The 17966-nt window shown below is 44.6% G+C and overlaps 1 protein-coding gene across 1 annotated transcript in view; it reads right to left on the reverse strand.

Moving 5' to 3' along the window:
* Positions 1-1402: 1402 nt before the first annotated feature.
* Positions 1403-17966, reverse strand: part of KLHL6 (kelch like family member 6) — a 54445-nt gene continuing 37881 nt past the window's right edge. Inside the window, exons 3-7 of the mRNA XM_036447212.2 lie at positions 16569-17018; positions 11879-12116; positions 6598-6800; positions 4630-4843; positions 1403-2755 (exon numbers count right to left, since the gene is read on the reverse strand). Coding sequence (XP_036303105.1) covers positions 2454-2755; positions 4630-4843; positions 6598-6800; positions 11879-12116; positions 16569-17018 — 1407 coding nt within the window. The 3' untranslated portion in view covers positions 1403-2453. The remainder of the gene's footprint in view (positions 2756-4629; positions 4844-6597; positions 6801-11878; positions 12117-16568; positions 17019-17966) is intronic.

Consider the following 17966-nt stretch of genomic DNA (forward strand, 5'->3'; position numbering starts at 1 on the left):
CTTGGATGTAGCTTCGTAACTTTACATACATCTCTCTCTCTCTCTCTCTCTCTCTCTCTCTCTCTCTCTTCCTCTTTCTCTCTTTCTCTTCCTCTCTCTTTGCTAATTTGGTGGAAAAAAATTCTAATATTTTCAAGTGGCCTATTTACCTGTTTATTCAGTGTCTTCATAGTAGCCATCTGTCTTAGTTAGTGGTTTCCTCAGGTTTGACAAATATAAAGAACTCCTTGAGTGTTTGATGAACTGAAATTGAGAGCTTTCTTAAGGTTATTAGGGCTCATAAGTGATATGTGTGTTCTAAATTTCCACAAATATGCTTGTATTTTCCCATCTTACTTTCATAGGAGGGAGATAAACTATCACATGTGACCCTAAGGCACAGAGCTTTGCACACACCAACATGCATTTATATTATCACCAATAATCTAAGCAGAAACAAATATTGTAATTTTCCAAGTCTTTTTTACCTGCTTTGAATTTTAGCTCCTTCTAGCCATAACTTTTCTATGAAAATTAAATCCACTATCAAATTTCAAACTGCCAAGAAGTACAAGCACAATATGTATGCCACATCTGACATGAAATAAAACTCTATGAAGAGCTTTGAAATCATATGATGAAAATAAAGCACATTGGGTAATGCAGTTACTATGTTGTTACCATTGTTGTTGTTTAAATACAGCGTGTGAAACAGGATCTCTTCTTAATCTGTTCCCCCAACTTGGGGATTAGGATGAATTTCCAATGAGCTCATTTGAAAGTTCTGGTGCTTAGAGCGGAGGATTGACTCTGTTCTTTGAATCAAAATTGTGCCAAGCAGATCCAAAAAGCAAACAGAAGGACTTCAACAAAACCGTTCCAGCCGCCTCCTCCGCCCTTGAACAGAAGGACTTAAAAGGACCCTGAAAATTAAGGTTACAGGAGGGTGGGATCTCAGGGACATGGACCCAAATCACTATCTAAAAAATGGAGTGTACGCCATCAAGAAAAGTTGGTGGGTGAGTTGGAGTGTCATCCGATACATCAAAAAGGTTGTTGATTCATACACAAAAGGTATAGGGTACATACTGAGGTTTCAAATTTAATTCCAGATTGGGGTGCATACGGGAAGCAACTGATTGATGTTTCTCTCTTCCCCTCTCTCTAAAATCAGTCAAAGTATACCTTCAGTTGAAACCGGTTTGGCTCAGTTGCCGGTCCCAGGTTTGATTCCAGTCAAGGGCACGTACCTTGGTTGTGGGCACATCCCCAGTAGGGGGTGTGCAAGAGGCAGCTAATGGATGATCCTCATCGATATTTTTAACTCTCTATCCCTCTCTCTTCCTCTCTGTAAAAAAAAAAAAAAAATCAATAAAATATGTTTAAAAAAAAAAAAAGCATACCTTCAGGTGAGAATAAAGAAGGAGGAGGAGGAGCTGGTGATTCCTGATTCCTGCAGAGGCCAGCAGTCTATTAGGATAGTCACATATTTTTGAAACAGAGATTTGAGTCTCTATGAACCTCCTTTCTCCATGGCAATACAACAGCTAGACATTAAGGGGCCAGGGCACTGGACCATGCTGAAGGTACAATTCTGTCTGGTGATGACAGTATTAGTCCAAAAATGGGCCTCCTATGATCATAAAAATAAAATAAAAATAAATAAATAGAAGCTCTTGATGGGAGAACAGAACACAATTTTTATATATATATATATATATATATATTTCAAAGCAAACAGGCCTTCCCAGATCCTCCTCCCCAGACCTGCCAGGTGAGACAGCCTCTGAGATGCTCCTGACAAGGAGCCCAAGGCTCCCACACCAGGGATTCCAGCTGGTTTCAGTAGGGGAGGGGGGCGGGGAGAAGCGGGAGAAAATAAAAGGAAAGGAAAAGAAAAGAGAAATATCCTTATTTCCCTGCCTTGGTTAGTGAATCCTTTTGCAAACTTGTCAGTTTGGGGCACCTTGTTTTTGTTTCTGGTCTCCTGCTCTGAGAGAGCCAGTATGGCAGAAAGGGCACCGACTTGGACATTGAAAGACCTGGGTTTAGACGCTTGGTTTTGCGACTTGCAATTTGAGTGACCTGGGACAAGTCACTTCGCCTCCCTGGAACTCGGTTTGCTCGCTTGTAAAAGTGATTTTTAAAAAACCAGCCACCAGGTCTGTATGATGGTTCAGTGGCTTGATCTACAAAGGCTCTGGCCCAGACCCCGGCCCGGGCAGGTGTGTCCTGAATGTGACCTATTGCTCTTCTGCTCGCCTGAGGTAGGTCCCGCAAACATTCCTAGTTTCGCTCTCCAGGGTCCCAAAGCTGTGACTTCCCAGGAGCCCCCAAGGGGAGGGAGCCACAGTAATTCCCTGAGGTCCGACCTAAGCCCCGCCCCCTGCCTGGAGTGGGCGGGGCCTGAGGGAAGGGTGCAGAGGGCTCCGGGAGGCCCCGCCCAGCTCCCTGGGTGACTCCGCCTCCCGCCGTCAGACGGACACGGCGCCGGGCACGATCCTGCGGATGTGGGTGTAGGACTTCCTGATGGTGACGCTGCCGTGGTGCGACACCCCGCGGGGCAGCACGCACTCCTCGGTCAGTTTCTGCGCCTCGGGGTCCCAGCACAGCACCGTGGCGATGACCTCGTTCTTCTCGTCGCGGCCGCCGGTGATGTAGAGCCGGTTGTTGCAGGGCGCGATGCCGCAGCTGGCCCGCTCGTGGCTGAGCTGGGTCACCAGGCTCCAGGCGTCCTCCAGGGGGCTGTAGGCGTACAGCGCCCGCATGGCCCCACCTGCGGGCCGAGGGAGGGGACACGGTGGGCCTCGCACCCTTAGTGCTGGCTTTCCTCTCCTCGGACCTAATCCTTCTGATTAGGTAAGCCTACACCACCTTGCCTAGAGAAAGGAGGTGCACGGCTTTCTAAAAACTTCCTAAGCGCTGGATGCAGACCCTTCCCACTGTCCTCTAAATTCTGCAGCCAGAAAAGGAACTCACTACAGATTCATTTGCCTCTCGGCATAACCGTTATGGCTCGTCTCAGTTTCAGTTCTTACAAGGTATTTCTTGGATCACATGATCTCACACATCTAGAGGAAATAATGAACAACATACACTGATGGACAAAAACAGACCCAGAGAAAGAAAAACAGCGATCAGACTCTCAAACCTCAGAGGGAAAGTGGGGGAGGGTAGGGGTAAGGGGGAGAGATCAACCAAAGGACTTGTGTGTATGCATATGGGCCTAGCCAGTAGCCATGGACAACAGGGCGATGGGGGTTATGTGGGGAGGGGTTTGGGGATGGGAATGGGGGATGAGGACAATTATGTGATACCATAATCAATAAAATAAAATAAAATAAAAATTCTGCAGCTAGGGCTCATCAGGTTCCCAGGGGCACTTGGCTTCCCCGGCCGCCAAAATGTACCCCGAGACTGCTCCCTGGAAGAAATACCACGTGGTGCATCAGGCAGACTCTGCTCACAACTCCAGCTCTGCCCCCTTTTGATCTGTAACCACGAGCACGTGATGATAAGACGTCAGAAGGACAGTGAGCACGAAGTCCCTGCCTGGTGCATAGAAGCCGTCAGTACGTGACAGTAACCACAGGCGTAGCCCCTCTTTGAACCGAGTGCGGCCTAGGCCACCGTTCAAGGTACTTGTCTCCAGATTAGGCCTTAAGTAGTCATGAGCCTGACCATAAACACACATGAAACCTCAACCAAGTAAGAGAGGGGGTTTTTCCTTCATCTCTTTCCATATTTACTTGTCTGGTGATCTCTTATTTGCTTACGTTGTTTATTTTTGGCATCCCCTTTATCGGTAGTTCTCAATCCTTGCTGCACATTGAAGTCACCTGTTACGTTAAAAATATTTGCAACTGCCCTGGCCAGTTTGCCCGAGTGGATAGAGCATCGGAAAGGTCCCAGGTTCGATTCCGGTCTAGGGCACATGCCCGGGTTGTGGGCTCGATCTTCAGTGGAGGACTTGCAGGAGGCAGCCAATCCATGAGTCTCTCTCATGGATGTTTCTCTCTCTCTCTCTCTCCCTCTTCCTTCCTCTCTGAAATCAATAAAAATATATTTAAAAAAACAAAACAAAACACTTGCAACTGTTGGCCAGCATCCCCTCTTTCCCATTCTGATTTCATTGGTCCGAAGTGAGGCCCAGCCGCCCATACTTTTGTAATAAGCTCCAAAGTGATGCTAATGAGTAGTCAGGACTGAGATCCATTATCCTTAACATTACATGCCAACTGTGGTCTGGCTGGCCAGGCTTTCCTTTGGGCAAACTGCAGCTTTTCAGAGCCCCCAAAGCACGTAGGGAGAGTAAAGTTCCCGTGAACACAAAAGGCAAAATAATGATAGCTATTACTTATTGGGCCCTTATCATACTGTGCACATTTCCATATCTGCACATGTTTCTGCAGCAACGTCTAACTCCTCCCTGAGTCCTAGGGATGATTTGCTTTGTATGTCTCCTACATGTGGGCAGTTTTCTGCCTCGAGGACTTCAGGGGAAATCCCACCAAAGCCTGGACCAATCCCATCTTCCCTTCCTTTTCAACCAAGAAATTTGTGAGTTCCCAGGAGGGCTCCCTCCGATCTGCCTGCATGGCTTCATGGGTGGGGAACCTTGGCTACATAAGAAGCCCTTTGCTCACTTACCGACGACATAGATGCGGTCCCGGAAGCTCACGGCATTGATGCATTTAGCCTCCACGGGCATGGGCGACTTCAAACTCCACTTATTGGCCGAAGGGTCGTAACACTGGGTCTTGTCCGTGGCCAGTTTCCCGTTGGGCCCTCCCCCGATCACGTAGAGCTTCTTCTTGTGGCTGGTGGCCGCGAAGGAACTGACGTGGACGAGGAGGGGCGCGGCCTGTGGAGAGGAGACGCAGGCCGGGGAGAAGCCGTCAGTCCCCAGCTTGCTGTACTGGTTCCCAGGACACAGGCCCGGAGCCAGGGCACACAAGCCTGGGCGTCCTCTGCCTGAGGTCACAAGGCCTGTAGCCCTGACTCCCCTTGAAACACAGAGCGGGTCAAAGCACATATATCCCACCCTCCCTCCAGACTCTAGCAGGCGTTAGGTGTTTCCAGCCTGTTTCTTCCAGATTTTGGTTCTCAGGTGAGGAGGGGTAGTGACAGGAATAAATGTTTCCACTCAAAAAGTATTGGAGAGAAATGCTTTTTCAAACGTGCATGGTCATATTCATTCATGTGTTTATTCACTTAACATTATTCACGATATGCCAGGCATTGTCCTTGGTGTTTATAATATCCAGGAAGGAAAAATTGGGAAACGGGTTTCAGATGGCCACAGGTAAACAGACACTCCCACTCTGGGGCAACATGCAGATTTGGGGATTAAGCCAGTCTTGTGCTTCCACTCTGTGAACCCCAGGGCACTAAAGGTGCTGCACAAGAGCTGCTTGCTCATTGACATGATCCTCTTGAGCCATGGGCCAACCCACCAGTGCCAAGTAACAGGGCTTACCAAACTGAGAAGGTCTTGGTACACCCCCTCCCCATGAAACATTAAGGGTTCCCTATTTGCCACTCTTCAGGTTGACAGGTTGGATGCCAGGAGGACCTGGCTACCTGTGCTGTGCCTACAGTGACCATGCTTTACTGTAGAGGGCCCTCTGGGAAGGCACATGGACATTCTTTTAATTCTTATCAGCTGAGCCCGGGCACTAGCAGAGTCTTGTCAGCGGTTACAACCCCCCAAGAAGGCAGGGGGTGTTATCAGTCCAGGTGTTGGAAGAGGGCTTTGAGATGTAAATTCAGTCTAGCACCGGGAAAGAGGGAATGAATAGGACTTTGGCCCACCCAAGCTCCTTTGATCCTAAATTTTCCCAGTGAAACCCCTTTGTATTTTGGAGGATAAATAAATGTACTGTATTGCCTGTGAGTGTGACTGTCCCTCCATCAGAGTGACAGCCTCCACCCTGCACTCAGCTTTTGGATCTATTTCTGCCTCTTGTCTCTTTCTTTCTTAACCCATTTTTGAGAGTTATTATTTGGCTGAAGGGTCGTAACACTGGTTCTTGCTATAGATAATAAATTATCTATAGCACAGTATCATACAGCAGATCTCCAGAGTGTATCCTTTGCACCCACTGATTAGCAATGCCTTACCTTTGCCTGAGCAGGATATATACCTCAGTTTGTATTGTGAAACTTGTTAAACTCTTGCACGCAAGTATATAAAAGATGATTCACTAGTAAGCAAATAAACAAGGGCTGATTTATAAGCACTACCAAATGACCGCATTCAGCAAAACTGTGTTAAAGGGATCCTTGGGTATCCCTTGTGGAGAAGACAAGGATAGATGGCATCTGAGGGCACGGAGACTATGGGCCAAGATATGCACCCAGTGTAGGATCCAGCCTCCCCACCCCCTCTTCCCCCCACATCTGGGGTTCTGGCCAGGATAGGGCAGGTGAACACAAAGCTGTGACCTGATCAGCAATGCTAAAGCAATGATTTCTATGATGCGGGAAGCTCACAGCCACCAAAAATGTTCTGAGCCGAGTGATCAGAAAGCCATATACCAACATTGACACATACCCTTTCTTAGGCTTTGCAGTAATAATACAATCAGCGTTACCCATAGAAACAATCTTCGATACCTCTGACCAGCAATTGTGGAAGGGGTCGTAGGTCTCCACGTTGTTGATCCTCTGCAAGCCATCAAAACCGCCGATCACATAGACCTTGCCACCCAACACCACCATCTTATGCCTCCAGCGGCCTATGTTCAAATACTCTATTTGGATCCATTTGTTGATTGAAGAGTTATATTTCCAAACATCGTGCTGTGTTTCTTTGCCGCCTAGAAGAGATGCAGGCGTTTAAGAAACCACCAGATGTGTCAGGAATACAGCCCCTCCCATAATTTCCCGCAGATCCATAAGTGCTGAATCCCCAGGCCAGCCCTCCTAAGAAAAGAGAAATCCTGAAGGGGTGTGTGGCCTATTTGGGGAGGCAGAACCAACACAGAGGAACAAAAGGAGACAGTGTGAGGCTGGGGTGAACAATTCTCCAGACGAGCCATGTGGCATCTCTGTGCCATGAGAGCTCAGGGAAGAGGTGGGCTTCAGGGAGGCCGGACCATGTCCTCCTCCACCCTCAGCAGGAGCCTGGACTCCGTGTTTGTGAAGCTAAGAAGCAAGCTGTGCTGAAACCGGTTTTGCTCAGTGGATAGAGCGTCGGCCTGCGGACTGAAAGGTCCCAGATTCGATTCCGGTCAAGGGCATGTACCTTGATTGCGGGCACATCCCCAGTAGGGGGTGTGCAGGAGGCGGCTGATCAATGTTTCTAACTCTCTATCCCTCTCCCTTCGTCTTTGTAAAAAATCAATAAAATATATTTTTTAAAAAGAAGAAGAAGAAGAAGAAAAAGAAGAAGAAGAAGAAGAAGCAGCAGCAGCAAGCTGTGGCCTGTGCAGGGCCTTCCTTGACCAGCAGACATATTAAAAAGCAGCTTATGTTCTATTTGCTTGTTTTTAAGAATGCAAACCCAATAAATATTTTAAAGTCCCCGGAGTTGCCTAGCTGGTTGGCTCAGTGGTTGACCACCGACCGATGAACCAAGAAGTCACTGGTTGATTCCTGGTCAGGGCACACCCCTGGGTTGCAGTCTCGATCCCTATAAGGTACATGCAGGAGGCAGCCTCCTGGCACACAGTTAAACTGCATTTCCAAGCCCACCTGCAATGTTTCTCTCTCATCCATTGATGTTTCTATTTCTCTATCCCTCTCCCTCCCTCTCTAAACAAATCAATAAAAAAAAATTTTTTTTTAATTATCTGGATTTATAACTGTACAACAAATATAAGTGGGGTTGACCTGTTTTTAAACAATTTTTCACTATAAAAGAATGAGATGCTCCCAATAGAAAACATGAGAGTGAGATGGCAAATAATTTTTTCAAAACAACTCTCTTATTAAACAGAAAATACATAATTTAATTAGGAAAAGAGAACAAAACAGAGAACTGTCTTTTTCGGTGTCTTTAATCAAATACTTGAACAAATTTATATTTCCAATTCCCCATCAGCACAGAGTGCCAACTCAACTACTTAACGAAAAAATATGTACTTTTCAGACTTGTTAACCTGCCCTACTGCGGCAATGAATGTCACTGATGATGCTCCATGTCATGCATGGGTGAGTGTTTCTCTAGGATGGAGCCCAAAAGTGGGTTTCCTAGGTCAAGGCTGTACATATCTTGACTTTTTATAGGTGCTGCCAAAGATCCCTCTAAAGCTCCTTTCCCCACGCCCCACCCACAGTGGATGTAAGGAGGGGGTTTTGAGGTTGTTTTGGGGTGCTTTCTTTGTTGTTGTTTTATAGCCTAATGGAGAAAAATAGTGCCAGTTTGGTTCTCCCTGGCTATTAGGGAGACTGAGTTTTTTCCTCTCCTGTGAATTTTTAGTTTGTTGAGTTTAATCATTTTTCTTTTGGTTGTGTGCCTTTTAGAGATCTCTATTTACTTAAAACTCTGTGATATTGGTCCCATGTAGGTAGTGTCAAAACTTACTAAATAACTATAAACTTTCAAAGAAATGCATGCAAATTTTATTTAAAAAGAAAAGGACTCTATGAATTTTACTTCATAAAAGAAGACCCAATTAACTGGGGCAGGCGTATCGTGTGCATAGATAAGAAAACATCAACCGTCTCCAGATAAATCCACTTATCCAGCGCCTTCAGGAATTTTCAGGGAACTTGAATTCTAAATTTCACTTGGAAGAATACATTTGGAAAGACTTCTAAGGAACTTGTGACAAAGAAAAATGAAGAGAAGGCTTTCCACAGTGAATATCAAACTATTGTATATACTCCACAGCTATTACACAAACAACATGGTGCTGCATCAGACCACACACTGATGAATAACAGCCAGAGTACAGAACAGCTAAAAGATGTAGAGATCATTCAATAAATGGTCTTAGAACACTTTTATAGAAAAATTAAGGTAGATCCCTATTCCACATTACCCTTAAAATAAACCTCAAATGTAAAAGCTTTAAAAGTAACTGAAGAAAATATAGAACATATTAAGGATCTTCAGGTGGTATTTGAAACCCAGAATCATATAATAAAGTTACTATATAAAATCTAAATCAATGTTAGAAAACAACACAGCCTGGGAGAAAGTACTCGCAATACAAATAGCAAAAGGTATATGATAAGAACTCCAAAAACTTAATTAAAAAAAAAAAAAAGACAAACCACCAACAGAAAAACAAAGAGTGTAAACACATAATTTGTAAAATAAATACAGTTAGCTATTAAATATACTCAACCTCATTAATGATCCAAGTGTGTAAATTTAAACATTCTAACCTATTAAAAGTGTAATTGATGGATAATAAAAATTAATATAAAATGGATGTTGAAACGGCCACTGTTATTTGGTTGAACTGTAAATTGGTACAAACTTTCTGGAGGACAATTTAGCAATATCTACAAGCATTCCAAATCCTCACATCTTATGACTACTTCTAGGAATCTCTCCAAATAGCAGCACAAGTTCATAAACATATGTGCAATATTTTTTAGTAGAAAAAAATAAAAGCTGAAAACAGTCATGGCTCATTTATTCAATAAACTGTCCTGCAGCTGGTAAAAGGAATAATGATAATGAAATGACGCTAATGATGGCTAACACTGTTGAGGTCTCACCATGTGCTTGGGATTGTGCTGTGCTTTACATGAATTATATCACTTAAAACGTATGATAGATCCATTATACCAACAATAGATCCATTATTTCCACCTGCAATGAGATGGAAAATGTATTGTAAATTGAAGCGATGTTTCTGTTGATTTTATGGTGTACTAAGGCCCAGTGCATGAAATTTGTGCACAGGGCAAAGGGAATCCCCTCAGCTCAGCCTGCACACTCTCCAATCCGGAACCCCTTGGGGGATGTCTGACTGCCGGTTTAGGCCCAATCCCTCTCAAAATCCAAAACTGCTGGTTCCTAACTGCTCACCTGCTTGCCTGCCTGATTGCCCCTAATTGCCCCCCACCTGCCAGCCTGATCACCCCTAACTGCCTCTGCCTGTTGGCCTGATGACCCCTAATTGCCCCCTCTGCTGGCCTGGTTGCCCCCAACCACCCCTCCCTGCTGACCTGAACACCCCATGCAGCCTGCTATTCAGTCATTTGGTCGTCCCTCATTAACCCCCCTGCCAGCCTGATTGCCCCATACAGCCTGCTTATTCAGTTGTTTGATCATCCCTCACTAACCCCCTGCCAGCCTTGTCACCCCACACAGCCTGCTTTTCGGTCATCTGTCCAGTTGTTTTGGTCGTGACAGCCCCTGGATTTTTACATATTGGGATAACAAGCATGCTTTCATGTATTGCTTGTATCATTTTTAAAAAAGACAATGACACATTTAAGAGAAGGACAAGTTGTAGAATAACGTGCAGTGGATGTAGCAAAGACTGACTATAATTATAAACTCCATCTTTTCCTTCTGGACACACAGTTAAACCTCATTTCCCAGCCTACCTGCAGTGGGTAGGGGGCAGGGAGGTCATGTGGCTCATTCTTGCCAATAGACTATGATTAGAATTGTGAATCCAGACTAAGGCTGTTCTCAGCTCGTTCACACTCAACTCATTCATTTTTCTCTCTCCTCTCAAAATGAAGACCACATATGCAAAACAACAGCATCACGAGATGGAAGGAGCCTGGGTCCCTTAGTGACTGAGCAGAGCAACCCCATATCCTGTTGTGGTAATTCACTGAGATTTAGAATTAGTTACTGAAGCTGGCATTATTTACTCTAAAGCAATACAAAACTGTTTTAAACGTAAAATATAGGGTTTTAATGACAGAGAAACTGACATATTTTACTTCATACTCTATATTATTTGAATCTTCCACAACAATTAAAACGTATTTCTACAAGATAAAAGAAAGCTATAGCCTCATCTATGATATTAATATATCCCAAGAAGAAGTGACCTGACCTTGATTTTGGAGGAAACCATCTCTGGGAAGCAGCTTTTCCCCAAATAAGTACAGATTAGAGAGCACCTTCTAGAGAAGAGAAGGGATACTTGTCTCCTCCTATGGGGCCCCAAGAAGAGCTGAGTTGTTTTGGGGGAAAGCATGGGTCTCAGAGAACCTGGGTTGGAATCCTGCCTGGATTGAATTTGCCAGTGTGTGTCCTTAGGTGCATTCCATCACCTTTTTGAGTTTCCATTTTCTCCACCTGTTACCTGGAGATTTAAGTCACCTATCTTATAGAGTTAATGTGAGAAACATATGATTAAATGCTCCCAAATTATAAATTCATCTACTATGCAGGAAAGATGGTAGAAAATATGTCTTTCAATAAATTGAGCATTTACTATGGTGGCCAGGCACAGTGTTAGGTGTTGGGAATAGTTCTGACTGTCAGATAATTTAAGGATTAGTGGTTGATAGGCATAAATCATTATAAATAATTGATCAAACTACTTAAAAGTCAGAAATGAAAAAAAAAAATACTGGATGCTTTGGGGGTGTCTAAAAGTATGACCTAATAAACGTGAAGGATCAGGTCTTGGAGAAGAGCAGACATTTTCATTCATTACTGTATTCCCAGTGCCAAGCTTAGTGTACTATGCCTATAGCAGACACCAAATAAATTCTAGTATCTCTTTCCTGTTTCTCTTCCTGCTCCCCAGATCCCAGCACAATATTGCTCACAGGTTAGTGCTCATCAAATAAAAAATGTGCTTTCCAAGATAAGACCACCTGAGCTGCTGGTTTCCATATCCTGACCCAGACAGAGCTAGATCGTTGCCATTTACAATAATTCTTCTAGGATGGCTGCCTGCCCTCACTCAGGAAAATGTGTAGTGCCAATGCGGACATGCTTTGGCATCACGTGACTCCTGCTTACCTGAGATGTAGACCTCATTTTTTAATGTCACGCATGCAAACTCCACCCACTTCTTATTCTCACTCTCCAGCTCATGCTCCGTCATCGGGAGCTTGGCCACCTCCAGGCGGCTGCGCCTCAGGGGGTCCAGGCAGGTTACCTCCGCCACAAACCGCTCATCCTTCGTGCAGCCACCGATGATCATGAACACCTCAGACTGGAACTCGTGCATCCTGGGCTTGGTGCGCTCTGATATTATCTGGAAAATCAAGGGGAGTACAGGGTGACACAGGGCTTCAGAGCTCCGGTGATGGAGCCAGCAGAGCAGGACCCAGTGCCCCACCCTGCCATGGTGTGACCAGGTGACAGCACCTCGCTGAGCCTCCGTTTCATCCTCTGTATATTAGAGGGCATAGTGGTAACTACCACCAGGTGTGCTGTGAGGATTCACTGAGATCATATACATAGTGTGTTTGGCCCAGAATCTGGTATATACTAGGTACTGAATAAAGGTTATCTGTTAATTGCTTTTGGTGCCATTTTGAGAACTCCAGGTCTTGCTGAACCCGGTTTGGCTCAGTGGATAGAGCGTCGGCCTGCAGACTGAAAGGTCCTGGGTTGGATTGCGGTCAAGGCACATCCCCGGTGGGAGGTGTACGGGATGCAGCTGATCGATGTTTCTCTCTCATTGATGTTTCTAACTCTCTATCCCTCTCTTCCTCTCTGTAAAAAAAATCAATTTATATATATATATATATATATATATATATATATATATATATATATATGTTGATATATGTTGATATATGTTGATATATGTTGATATATATTGATATATATTGATATATATTGATATATATTGATATATATTGATATATATTGATATATATTGATATATATTGATATATATTGATATATATATTTTTTTTTCCCCTTAAAGAACTCCAGGTCTGTTTACCATCAAATGCACTTCTTGCTTCTCCCTTCCTACCTGATATGAAGCCTTGAATCCTAGAATTCCATTTCTGGCCACCTTCCACCCCTGCCTTGTTCCAATATCTTGATGACAGCCCAGACTTTTGTTCACTACCACACTTCTTCTGAAAGAGAGGTCCTGACAGTGGGAGCAGGGTATGCCCAAGCAGGTTGGAGGACTGGGTCTCAACCTCAAGCATATGACCCTTCAGAGCCTTGAACAAGCAAAGAGAGCCACACCTTGGGTATCTGAACTCAGCTGAAAGAGCAGACATCTGAAGTCAAAGACACCTGAGTTTGGGTCCACCACCTATGGCCTTGTGACCATGGAGAAGCAATACAATCTCCGTAAATGCCTATAATCACTTCTATGCCATCAGACCTCGGCATAGATCAAGGTGGAAATTTAGGAGGAAATGAAAGAGAGGGGCAACTTTTCTGTCCCAAAAGACCTCTCCCAAGGAAGGTACCAGCTTACCATTTCTAAGTTAAATACACACTGGCATTTGCTTTTAGGGTTTTAAAATGTCCCACTGTCATCATCTTCATGAACTTGGAGGAGGGACAACATTAAGAAGGAGAGATAGTGATAGGACAAGGAGGGTTAAAGTTTGGGAAAGGAAGGTGAAGTGAGTTCCAGGCATAGCCTTCGAGCGTGCACTACTGTCACCAGGAACAAAACCAAGATCATTCAAGCAGTGAGCAGACAGGGGGTTTCAGGAACCAACCAGCAATGAGACCGCAAGCCAGGGATCACAGTGGTGGGTAGGTTCAGTTACGCAGCCTGCAATGGAAATGAAAAAGTGCTTTGGGCTGGATTGGGGGCAATGAAGGCAGCAAAAACCTAGGACACAGTGAAAAGAGAGATTTTAGCCTAAGACGAAGAAAATGTCTGCTTGTGGGAGATAGGGCATCAAAAACAAACTGAGTGAGAGTAAGAACAGTCTTCGTTTGTGGGGCATTTACCATGTGCCAGACGCTGTGCTCAGCACATCTAATTCATTATCTGATCATATCTCAAAACAACGCTAGAAGCTGGTCGGCATTATCATCTCCGGGTTACAGGTTGGGCCTGAGCTCTAGGGCAGTTAAGTAGCCCAAGGTCACGCTGTAGGTAAGTTGTGCGAAGTGAAAGCCGAGATTCTCCCGCCTGCAAGCCCAAATTTCTGCCCCTGGAGACTTTCCCAGCTATCAGAATTCTCTCTCCTCCTCAACCCAAAGTTTATGCTCCCATTCCCCACCCTCACCCCATTTCAAATACAAAAGGCAGAGCAGGTGTTTTGTAGCAGCAATTTTGCAGAAGACATAGTAGAGATATTTTATATCAAAAGAATGCCTTCATCACCTGCATTTCAGAGACTAAACGAATGGGAAGCAGAAACAGAAATAGCCAGAATTTTGGAAATACAGTTGATCAAGACTCTGAACTTTAAACGCTTCGCTGAATACAGCTGCAGAAACTGACACTTGTCCAAGTGTATGAGGGTTTTGATTCCCAGTGCTGAGCCACCTGCCAGCGACCCACATACCCAGCACGGGACCTGACCCATGTGATTGCCTACACTCCCTCCATCAGTCTACTCACCACCCTTTATTTGCTTACTGTCCTCTATTCTCTGAAAGACAGACATTTAGCAAGGCAGAGATTTTTTTTTTGTAGTGCCTGGTGCCATTTCTGGCATTTGTTACTGTTGAGGATTTATTTGTTTTATATATATATATATATATATATATATATATATATATATATATATATATATGAAGGCCTAGCGTATTAAAATATATGGGATGCTGTTAAAGTAGTACTTGGGGGGAAATTTATAGTACTAATGACAATATTAAGGAGAAAAGGTCTCAAATCAATGACCTCCAAATCTACCTAAGGAACGAAAAAAAGAAGAGAAAATTAAACCCAAAGGAAGCAAAAGACGAAATAATCAAGATTAGATTAGAAATAAGTTAAATAGAAAACACAAAAGCAATAGAGAAAAATAAAATTAAACCAGAAGCTTGTTTTTTGAGAAAATCAATACAATTGACAAACCTCAAGCAACCTGATCAAGAAAAAAAAGAGGAAACACAAATCACCACTATCTGGAATGGGAGATGTGTATGACATCACTACAGATTCTACAGATAATAAGGGAATATTGTGAACAACATTAAACCAACATATTCAGTAGCTTCTATGAAATGGAAAAGTTCTTTAAAAAATACAAACTATTAAAGCTCATTCTAGAAGAAATAGATAACCTGAATAGCCCTATATCTATTAAAGAAATACAATTTATAATTAAAGACCACACACACACCTCCTGATCTAATAGCATCACTGGTAAAACTACCAAACATTTAAAAATATATTTGCAGAGTGAATGAGTGGCAATGAATCTGAGGACAACACAGAACTAGAAAGGACACATGGGAAAAGGAGGAGGCTGCTGGGGGGCTTCACACAGATCATTCCTAAGCCACTCTTTACTCAGATATCTACCAATGGCCTAATGAAGAAGGCTTGGTAGCCAAACCCAAAAGTATTGTGGGATATGTGTGGGTTTCGTGTATATAAACCTAACAGTCCCTGTTTCATTACTTCTTGACTGCTTATCCACCTCCACTAAACCTAGTATTGTCTTTATACAGAAATGAATAAACTATTTCTTCAATTGTTAAGAAGAACCAGGTAGATTCAAATGAGGTGCACATTCACTGTTTTGGTCTCCGTTTATTCATACAACAAACCTTTATCAATCACTTACAATATACCAGGGAATCTCTTAAAGTCTGGAGATAAAAATTCCAATACAACATACTTTCTACCATAACAAGCTCCCAACCTGGAGGTATTTACAGATGAGGAATTCAATGGTTAACATGGAGCAGCCAGTGTTAAAATACTGCAATGCATCAGGGGCTGAGAATGAGAGAAGCCGCTGAAGAAGATGATGCTTGAACCAGATTTTGAAGCAGGAGCACAAGCTGACTAGAAGAAGAGGGAAAAGGCATCTGGACATCGCCTGCATTAGCTGGAGGCAGAGAAAGCAGGCCTGCTTTGGGGAATTAGAAGCAGTGTCTTTGGGCTGTAGCAGAAGAAAGGGGCTGGAGATGGCACTAGAGAAGCAGGCAGGAGGGGAAGGGGGCAGGGCCAGACTGGGAGCTCGGGCAGGAAGTGTGGGCTTTATCCCGAAAGGGGTGAGGAACCAGTGAAGAGGGTAAGCTTGGGAGAGAAATGACCAGGCTCCCGTTTTAGATCATCCGGCTGATGAATGAACTGGAGGGAGGCCGAACTGGAGCAGGAAGGTGGGTTTTGAGGAACTTTCATAAATTCAGGAAGGAAATAACGAGAGGCTGAACTAAAGAAACATCGGAGTCCCCGGAGTGGGCAGGAAGAAAGCAGCACCCTGTGGAAGGGCGGCTGGACAGGGCATGCTCTGTCCACGTGTGTGTCACCCCCACTGCCCTCCCGCCCTGCCACAGCTGGGAAGAGAAGGGACGTGCCAGGCTTGGTGCTGGGTGGTTTCTGTCTCTCACCTAATCCCCTCAGCAGCTGCCCATGAGGCATTATCATCCCCATTTTACAGATCAGAGATCCAGGGCTTCTGGAACTGCCTGACTCAAACTGTCATGTAGCATCTCCTTGCTCTAAGGATATGCCAGCCGGCCGGCCTCCCCTGCTCTCTGTGAGGCCCACTCACTCCTTCACGTAGCTGGCTAACGGCAGCATCTCCCATCTCACCTCATTGCCTGACAGGTGGTACATCCTGGCTTCCTGGAGCAGCGGGAAGACCTCCGGGCACTGCCTGATGAGAGGATCTGCCTCCACCGTCTCCACGAAGTACCAGGGGTCCAGCAGCGGCAGGCGCACGAACTCCAGGATGTAGGGCAGCAGGCAGAGCCGCTCCGACTGCTTGTGCCGGACCCAGCTCATCACCGTCTCGAACACCTGAGCCTCCTCCGTCACATACAGGTCGTCGCTCTTCAGGATGTGGTACAGAGTGTCCACGGGAAGTTCCAGGAACTCCTCGGCGTTCAGGATCTGCACAAAGTTTTGGATGATGTAACTCTGGACCTGTTTCTTTAGGCTGTCCAAGGAGTGCGTGTCCGCCAGCCTCAGTATCCCGACACAGTTTTCTGGGTTCAAGGCTTCGGTGAGGAAGCTGGCACAGGCATCCACCATCCGCAGGAACTAAAGAGAACAATAAGGGACTAGCTAAATAGATAAGAATACATTCCTATTTTAAAAAAATATTTTTATTGATTTTTTTACAAAGAGGAAGAGAGAGGGACAGAGAGTCAAAAATATCGATGAGAGAAACATCGATCAGCTGCCTCCTGCCCACTCCCTACAGGGGATGTGCCTACAACCAAGGTACATGTCCTTGACCGGAATCGAACCTGGGACCCTTCACTCCACAAGCCCACACTCTATCCACTGAGCCAACCTGGTTTCGGCTACATTCCTATTTTTGATGGCTCTATGGTCATTTAGAAAACATGGTATAGAAGAATATTAAATGGCATAAAACATTTTTATGGTTTTAAAATCTGGTCATGGAATCTGATTAGTTTTAAAATCTGTTCATGGAATCTGATTGAGCCTCTAGTTTTGATCAGCAACTACAGGAAATAGAGTTGAGCCCTGGCCGGTGCGGCTCAGTTGGTTGAGGATCGATCGCCCTGTGCACCTAAAGGTCACTGGTTGGTTCTGGGTTAGGGTTCACTCCCGGATTGCAGTCTTGTTCCTGGTCCGGGTGTGTGCAAGAGGCAACTGATTAATGTATCCTTCTCTTTATCTCCCTCTTCCTCTTTCTCTAAAATCAAGTGGAAGAATATACTCTGTTCATGATTTCAACATCATTAAAATCATCATTAAAATGTTCATCCTACCCAAAGCGATACAATCCCTATTAAAATGCCAACAGCATATTTCACAGACTCTAGGACAAACTCTCCAAAAATTTACATGGAGCCTAAACCGGTTTGGCTCAGTGGATAGAGGGTCGGTCTGCGGACTGAAAGGTCCCAGGTTTGATTACGGTCAAGACCATGTACCTTGGTTGCAGGCACATACCCAGTAGGGGTTATGCAAGAGGCAGCTGATCAATGATTCTCTCTCATCGATGTTTCTAACTCT

Source organism: Pipistrellus kuhlii, unplaced genomic scaffold (genome assembly GCF_014108245.1).
Source record: "Pipistrellus kuhlii isolate mPipKuh1 unplaced genomic scaffold, mPipKuh1.p scaffold_m20_p_2, whole genome shotgun sequence".
Classification (NCBI taxonomy): domain Eukaryota; kingdom Metazoa; phylum Chordata; class Mammalia; order Chiroptera; family Vespertilionidae; genus Pipistrellus; species Pipistrellus kuhlii.